We start from the raw sequence: 9,192 nt of genomic DNA, 5'->3' as shown, positions 1-9,192 counted from the left end.
CCCTTGTTTCTCCTGCTTTATCTTGCTTCTTTGTGTGAAATGTGATGCTCTGTTTTCTCTAAGGCACTGTGACGTTTTTGTGTTTTATTTAATCAGTGATGATATGTTGGAGTGACTTGCCCACAATTTTAGTTTTCTTTGTTTTGTATGTTATCTATACAGGCAGGGTACTGTACTGTGCTCCTCTATTCACTAGTTGACAGCACTTATGCACTTATCACCTGTCTCTATTCCTGTTGTCAGCCTCTTGTCTGACCTTGCCGACCCTGGCAAACAGAGCCTGTTCTTAGGTCCCTGGAATTCGAATGAGAATCCTATCACTTTAAAATCCAAAATGGTTGCCACTTGTAAACATTCAAAATGGCTGTGCCCTTGGTCACTTTAAATATACAACATGGCTGCTACGTGTAAACAATCAAAATGGTTGCACCTGCTGGAAAGCAGAAAGTCAACAGCTCAGGTTGTCTCCCTCCTTGCTGTTTCCCTTCCTAGTCATAGGCCACCAGAGAAGTTATCCCTGCAGCCCTTGGTGATTGGGACTGATCTTTAGGTCAATTCTCAGGTCCCAACACCACTTGGAAATATTCAGGCTGTTGGTCTTGTCAGAGTAGCTGACAATCTGCAGCTCCGACCATCTCTGTACTCACTGTTTTCGTTCAGGTTTTTCCACTAGTTGGTGCCTTATCTACTTCTGTGTTGTTGTTGTTGTTATTTGCCATCAAGTCGGCCCCAACTCATAGCGACCCCTCCTTGGGTTTCCAAGGCAGTATCACTACAGAAGTAGGATTGCCCAACCTTCCTTCCAAGGAGTGGCTGGTGGGTTTGAACTGCCAGCCTTCTGGTTAGCAGTCAAGTGCCTTAGGCACTAAGCTACCAGAGCTACTTCTGTGTAGTTCCTTTCAAAACTCAGGTTTCCAGGATTATCTTCTATATCTCCGTCAATTTGTTTTTCTTTTCTTTGTTGAAGAGGGGCTGTGTCGCTTGTCTTCCTATTCCTCCACCTTACTGGAAGTCCCCCAGATCTATACATGAATTCTTAATAAAACCACATTTACACTGACCTGAAGAACAATAAGCTGGAATTTAGTCCCCTTCTCTGGTCGGGGGCAGGAAGCTCTTCTCTGTTTGCTCCGTTCTTGTTTACCATTTCCAGTTGGGTTATCAGGGCTATTGATGTTTTCTTTCAGAGCTGCTACATCATGATTCAAGCTAGTAATGAAAAAAAAAAAGTAGTACCTGTTCAGCTTCTCAGAGGAGACAATATTCTGTAATTTTCAAAGCCTAATGTTTAAGTCAAATCAGAGTTAACATCTGAAATTCTTTAATGTCTAGAAGGAATAATTCCAATCCTGATATATTAAGGGTTAAAGTCAAAGGAAAACTTCCCATTATAAAATCATAAATAATAAATTCAAGGAAAACACAGCTGTGTCTCAGTGGTAGAATTCTCGCATTCCCTGCTGGAGACCTGAGTACAATTTCTGGCCAATGCACCTCAGGCGCAGCCACCACCTATCTGTCAGTGGAGGCTTGCATGCTTCTATGATGTTGAACAGGTTTCAGTAGAGCTTTCAGACTAAGATGAACTAGGAAAAAGGCTTGGAGATCTACTTCCAAAAACTAGCCAGTAAAAACCATATAGATCCACAACTAATCATGGGAATGGTGCAGGACAGGGCAGCAATTCTGTCCCATTGTGCATGGGGTCACCATGACTCAGGAACAGACTTGACAGCAGCTGACAACATAGTATCTTTTAAAAAGTTATGATCACATAACTTGTGAATATACTAAAAGTCAATGAATTGTACATTTTAATGGGGTAAACTGTAGGATATGTTAATTATACCTCAATGCTGTTAGCTACTGTCAAGTTGACTCTTACCCATGTGACTCATGGTACAATAGAAGAAAATGTTGCTCAATCCTGTATCATCCTCACAATCACCAACATGGTTGAGTCCACTGTTGCAGCCATTGTATTGTGCCAATCCATATCCTGAGGGTCTCTCACACCATTGCTGGCCCTCTAGTTAATCAAACGTGTCCTCCTCCAGTGATTGATCCCTCTTGATGCTTTCAGATAATGTTCTCTTATGATCCGTAAGATTTACACTGGCTGATTTTTGGAAGTAGATTGCCAAGCCTTTCTTGTTAAGTCTTTCTTAGTCTAGAAACTCAGCTGAAACCTGTCTACCTTGGGTGACACTGCTCATATGTGAAATATTGGTGGTATAGCTTCCAGCATCATAGCAATACACAAGCCACCATAGTACAGAGACTGACAGATGAGTGCTGGATATCTCAATACATACTGCATTTATTTGGCAGATATCATCTCACAGTGGTGGGACTGCCAGTGATGAATGTCTGTGAAACTTTTTATTATAGGACATTCTAGATCAATTTTATTTTGTTTGTTTTGAGGTTCCCTCTTTACTATGTTCAAATAAAATTTCTAAAAACAAATTCTAACTTAAAATATATCTGCTCGTATAACAAACTCAACAAAGGATAAAAAGACCAAGTGTAAGACATAGGAACAGTGCAGGAGGCAGAATCCCACAACCAAACCCACTGTCAATGAGTTGTTTCTGACTCACGGTGACCCTTTAGGACAGTAAAGAACTGCCCCGTAGGGTTTCCAAGGCTGTAAACCTTTACAGAAGAGACTGAGGAGGCAGAACAAGAAATGAAAATAAATGATGTGAAAAATAGTGCAACATGATTAATTCTAAATAGTTATACTTTATAGATTCAAATCAGTATGATTATCAAAGGGCAGAATAACTTTTAGTTTATCTGAGTCAAAGGCATTTTTTAGTTCTTTCTTTAATAAACTTGAAGTTGTTTCAATAAATACAAAAACTCCAATAGAATACCTCTGAAATTTAAATTACAAATTGGTAAGCACCAAATCAGTATTTTGAAATTATTTTTTAGGTAAGCCCTTTCTCTTAAAAATTACTCATGAAACATTTATATAAAGATAGACAAGAAGAGATAAAAATACTGCCTAATTTTTTTTCTATGCCCACATGAAAAAGAATTTTCATAAAGACAGTAGTGTAATAAAATATATTAATATTGCCTTTCTTAGTTCTCTAGTGCTACTGTAACAGAAATACCAGAAGGCTTTAACAAACAGGAATTTATTCTTTTACAGCTTAGGAGGCTATAAGTCTGAATGCAGAGTATTGGCTCTAGGGGCTGGGTGAAAGCCCCTCAGTCTTGGGCTTCAGCTCTGCCTCTTGTTCCAGGTCCACTGAAACTGAATGCTTTTTCTAATTCATGCAGGTACTGGGTGCTGAAGTTGAAAAACCCAAGATCAGCAGGAAAAATAGCACAATTCCAAGATCAGTAGGCAGCACAGCAGGCCACTGATTCAAGTCCAGGAACTAGAGATGGAGACTTGGGCACATGCAGGATCCAAATGTGCCAAAACAATAGAGACCTTTCTCAAAATGTCTCCTTATATACTGAAAGCAGGCCAGACGACACCCCAAAGGCAACTCCACTTCAACTATTTAGCTGGTCACAGCAGATTCTACCATGGAGGTTATTATAATCTCATCATGGGGAATAACTATACCCAGCTTCCAAGCAACTCAAAATCATGGCATAGCCAAGTTGACACACAACCATAACTACCACACTGCCCTTATAGTTTTTTAATATGCAGAGAAATGGCAGTATCAAATAATCTACCACAGAAGATAAAAAGAACATAATTCTACCTAATAGGACCGTATCATTCACATTCCAAAATTACCTTAAAGCACTAGTTCTGTGTTTGGGATGACACATCACAAATGTGTATTTTCCTGCTCTTCCTTCCTAAGTACAACTTAAAATTCTGAAAATAATACAGTATATAGCCACAGAATTCTGAAGGGTGAAAAGATAAAAGTAAATCAGGACTTGAGGAAAAACAGGCTGGTGTCTCCTGATAACCCATGTAACAACTGGAAGGCAATCCAGGTCCAGCACCTCTAGACCTCCTACCAAGCAGCACTGAAGGTCTGAGACCAGGTTTGGGGAAATTACTCTGTGTGCCCCTTGACCAGGCATCTCCTATTCTGAATCTAGCAGCAAGAAACCCAGAAAAGTGCTTTCTGCCTCCCATAGGCAGCACAACAGGGAGCCTCAGAGATTCCAAGTGAATGAAGCAGATTGGAAGAGCTCTAGAAGGGCTCTGAAAAATAAATTATCATTAGAACGACAGCCCACTAAAGTAGGTCAGGACCTATGCAACTAAACAGGTGCATGCCTGCAAAAGCACAAGATTTAAGTAGCATCCAAAGTCTACTAATATAATGTCCAAAATGTTCAAGAGGTAAGTGAAAATTCTTTGTCATATCCCAAACTAGGAAAATCACAACTTGAACTTGAGTAAGAAAAGATAATCAACAGATGTGAACACCACCATAAGTCAGATATTGGAATTATCTGACAAGGATATTACAGTAGTCATCATCAAAATGTTTCAATGCGCAAATACCCTTAAAACAAATGAAAAAATAGAAAATCTCACAAAAGAAATAGAAGATATAAAAAAGAACCAACTAGAAATGACAGAACTGAAAAAAAAAATACAATAAAAGGAATAAACTCACTGAAGGGGCACTAAAGCAGAATGAATATAATAGAGGAAAGAATCTGCGAACTTGAACATTTTGTTTTTGTTAGGTGCCATTGAGTCGGCTCCAACTCATAGGGACCCTATGTACAAAAGAACAAACTTGAACACAGGACCACAGATATTATCCAATGTGAACAACATAGAGAAACAAAAATACTAGTTTATAATCACCAAATAAGAATATAAATTTATATAGAATTATAATTTATTACCTTATTTAGAATTTTATTGTACATTATTTCTTACTTTTTACTTTTATTTTTTAAGAAAAGAATAGCATAAACAAAAAGAACAAAAAACAATAATCTCACAATCCATATGATCACTACTGATATATAAAAAAGTAAAAATAATACCTATAATTTTTATTAAACATACACAGAAATACAAAACAGAAAAGCTTCTGTGGTCAACACACACTAAGCTCCTAGTGAATGCACATACTTAATTGTACGTTCATTGTTTTCATGGTATTAGTTTAAAGATACTTACCTACGAATTAAATCTGGTTTTAGGAGAGTTGATTGTTGTTCAGTTCCAACTGGCTGAGATAGGGGCTGCAAACAGTATAGAAATAAAACTTGTCATGGTAACAGTAAATTTCAAGATAGAGATGCCATTTTTTATTTTAGGAAATATGGTTTGTTAATTTGATGTTTTTGTTATCTTACATCAGATAGAATATCTATATTATATGTCTATAGATGTATATCAATCCTATTATTGATGTTACTAATAAAGATAAAGAAAAATAATACGTACACTTAATCATCAACATTTTTTATTAAAAAAAAAAGACAGCATTGTTTTACTCACTTTGCTGTTGTTAGGGGCTGCTGAATCAATTCTGACTCATAGTGACTTTATGTACAACAGAACAAAACACTGCCTGGTCCTGCACCATGTTCACATTCCTTGCTATGCTATGCAGACATTGTGTCAATCCAACTTGTTGAAGGTCTTCCCCTTTTTCACTTTACCAAGCATATTTTTCCAGAGACTGGTCCCTTCTGACAACATGACCAAAGTAGGTCATGCACTTTAGTTTTCATTATTTTTCAGTAGTAAACACTACTATTCAACTTCTAGTCCTGACTGTAAAACTGTAACTAAAAGGAAGAATTTTCACTACACAAAAAGATAAATCAATGAATCGTTTTAATGTACTGTGTGGCATATATGTCTCTCTTGCTGCTTTTAAAAGTATCTGTTCACTAAACTACTACTAATTATTGAGACATTAGTATTCAGAAGCTGCAAAACTGGTTAATGGGGGGAAAGTTCAATTCCACAAAGGAGGCAAATAGACACCCTCCTGGAAAAAAATTGTAAGCAATCTATTCTTTGTAAGTCACTGGTGGCAGTATAGAGTGATCTTAAAATTCAAATGTAGGAGTCTGGAGCAAGATGGCTGTATGAGCAGCTACATGCTTCCATGCCCCACCCCCCCAAATAACAAAACAAGCAAAAACTGGAAGGACTAACTTTGCCAGAAATCTGGAAACCATGACAGCAACTGAACAACTGATAAATCAAGAAAAAGGTAACATAAAAACGGTCAGAAAGAACTGATTTTCTATACCCAACCTTCCACGGTTCAGCATGGAAATCTTAAAGCAGAAACAGCCAGAGTTCCCAGTGAGGAAGCCTGGTCTCTGGATCTAGATGGGGCAGAGCAAACATTATTTGTAAATTATTGTGTATGTCTATCCTAACTTGTCTGGGGGCTGCCTAGAGGTGTTCTTTCAGTTTGTCCTACGTTGGAGCTCACACAGTGCTGAATGGTAGCAAGAAACCACTGTAACTTTCAAAAATCAAGACTTTCATAAGCATATGAAAGAATTGAGAAAAGCAGTTGCATGCTCAGAAATCACTTGAGAAGACTATACTTTGACCTCAGGCTGATTTCTATGTTCAGTGCAAGTCTGGATAAGTGTTGAAGATGGTGCCAGGTATAGAACTATTTTAGAAAGATAAGAAAAGACTATTTGTTTCATTATTTTTAATGTTTTTTTCTCCCCTGATATTAAAGAAAATCTATCAAAACACTAGCTGAACACAAACTAAGAAACACAGACTTCAGTGACAGCAAATGGCCAAGAGGGCAGTCATTGTGAAAAAAAGATAGTGGAAGTCACTAAACAAACAGACCACTACAGCCATCAAAAATTAAAAACTAAAACAAACAAACTATCCAAAAAAAAAGGCCAACAAAATCTGGGAATGGGATGACCATCATTTCTAGAGTTGTCACATTGTGTGTGTGTGTGTGTGCCTGTGCCGACAAGTCGGACCCGACTCATAGTGACCCCTCCTTGGGTTTCTGAGGCAGTATCACTACAGAAGTAGATTGCCCCATCATCCTTCCAAGGAGTGGCTGGTGGGTTTGAACCGCCAACCTTCAGGTTAGCAGTCAAGTGTCTTAGCCACTATGCTACCAGAGCTCCCAGCTGTCACATTAAAATACTGAAATGTCCCAGTTTGAAGACAAAAATTAGAAGGCATGCAAAGAAACGGGAGAGAAAGATCCACTTAAAAGAACAAAATAAAGCAATGAAACTCCCTCTGGAAGTCCAGTTAATAGACAAATTAGACAAAATTGTTAAAACAACAATAGGAGCGGAAGAAAACATGGACAAAGAACTCAAGAAAACTAGGAAAACACTAGAGTAACAAAATGAGAATACCAATATACATACTGATAAAAATTAAAAACTGGAACTAAACAAAAACACTATAGCTAAAACGTATAAAAACTGAAATAAACAGAGACAGACGAATTATGGGATAACATCAAAAACATCATACATGAAGAAAGCAAAAGTTCATTACAAAGACAGGAAAGGAAAAAGAGACCAAAATGAATGTCAGAAGAAACTCAGAAACTTGTTCTTGAGCAGAGTAGCAAGAGCAAATGAAAGAAATAATAAAAGATCTGAACAGAAGATTTCAAGGAGCAGCTCAACAAGATAAAGTCCATTATTATAATGAAATGTGCAAACACCTGGAGGTAGAAAACCATAAGGGAAGAACATGCTTAGCATTTCTCAAACTGAATGAAAGAAGTGAAGAAAAAATTCAAGCCTTGAGTTGCAATACTGAAAGATTCTATGGATAAAATATTGAATTATGCAGGAAACATCAAAAGAAGATAGATGGAATACAGAGAGTCACCACACCAAAAAGAATTGGTCGATGCTCATCTATTTCAGAAGAATGCCTATGATCAAGAACCAATGGTACTGAAAGAAGAAGTTGATGCTCCAAAGAAGGAATTGGTGAAAAACAAGCCTCCAGAAATTCACCGAATACCCACTGAGATGTTTCAACAAACAGATAAAATGCTGGAGGCACTTATTCATGCTGGAGGCACTTATTCATCTATGTCAAGAAATCTGGAAGACAGCTACCTGGTCCAACTGACTGTAAGAGATCCAGATTTTTACCCATTACAAAGAAAGTTGATCCCACAGAATGTGGGAATTACTGAACAACATTATTAATATCACACGCAAGTAAAACCTGGCTGAAGATAATTCAAAAATGGTTGCAGCACTATATTGACAGGGAACTTCCAGAAATGTAAGCTGGATTTAGAAGAGGATGTGGAATGAGGGCTATCACTGCTGATGTCAGATAGATCTTGGCTAAAAGCAAGGAACACCAGAAAGATGGTTACTTGTGTTTCACTGACTATACAAAACCACTGATTGTGTGGATCATAACAAATTACGGATAACATCGAGAAGAATGGCAAATCCAGAACACTTAATTGTGCTCATGAGGAACCAGTACACAGACCAGGAGGCTGTCATTCCAACAGAACAAAGGGATACTGCGTGGTTTAAAATCAGGAAGGGAGTATGTCAGGGTTGTATCCTTTCACCATACTTACTCAATCCGTATGCTGTGCAAATAATTTGAGAAGCTGGAATATATGAAGAACATAGCTTCATGAATGGAGGAAGACTCATTAAAAACCAGCAATATGCAGATGACACAACCTTGCTTGCTGAAAGTGAAGATGACTTGAAGCACTTACTGATGAAGATTAAATACCATAGTCTGCAATATGGATTACACCTCAACAAAAAGAAAACGAAAATCCTTGCAACTGTACCAACAAGCACCATCACGATAAATGGGGAAAAGATTGAAGTTGTCATACTGCTTGGTTCCACAATCAACACCCATGGAAGAAGCAGTCAAGAAATCAGACAAAATACTGTACTTGGCAAATCTGTTGCAAAGGACCTCTTTAAAGTGCTGAAGAGCAAAGATATATCTCTTTGAAGACTAAGGTATGCCTAACCCAAGCAATGGTGTTTTCTTTTTTATTTATTTATTTATTGTGATTTGGGTGAAGATTTACAGAGCAAATTCACTTTCCATACAGCAGTTCACATATACTTTGTCTCATGACATTGAAAACAGTTTATCACAATGCAACAGCTCCCCTCCCACTTCCTCCCCATAGTTACCTCTTCCCAGTGACCATCCCTCCATACTCTCCTGCGCCCTGAGCTGTCTCCTTGTACATAAGCAACCCT

At 37.8% G+C, this 9,192-nt stretch overlaps 1 protein-coding gene across 1 annotated transcript in view; it reads right to left on the bottom strand.

The window, feature by feature from the left end:
* The window catches only part of WNK3 (WNK lysine deficient protein kinase 3), a 266,882-nt gene that overhangs the window by 72,000 nt on the left and 185,690 nt on the right, over window positions 1-9,192 (bottom strand). Inside the window, exons 11-12 of the mRNA XM_042783403.1 lie at window positions 5,135-5,199; window positions 1,062-1,209 (exon numbers count right to left, since the gene is read on the bottom strand). Coding sequence (XP_042639337.1) covers window positions 1,062-1,209; window positions 5,135-5,199 — 213 coding nt within the window. The remainder of the gene's footprint in view (window positions 1-1,061; window positions 1,210-5,134; window positions 5,200-9,192) is intronic.

The sequence above is a fragment of the Orycteropus afer genome, unplaced genomic scaffold (assembly GCF_000298275.1).
Source record: "Orycteropus afer afer isolate SDZICR_OR568_19922 unplaced genomic scaffold, OryAfe1.0 scaffold01055, whole genome shotgun sequence".
NCBI lineage: Eukaryota > Metazoa > Chordata > Mammalia > Tubulidentata > Orycteropodidae > Orycteropus > Orycteropus afer.
Note: the sequence above shows the minus strand (reverse complement) of the source record. Positions and strands in the feature narration are given on the sequence as shown.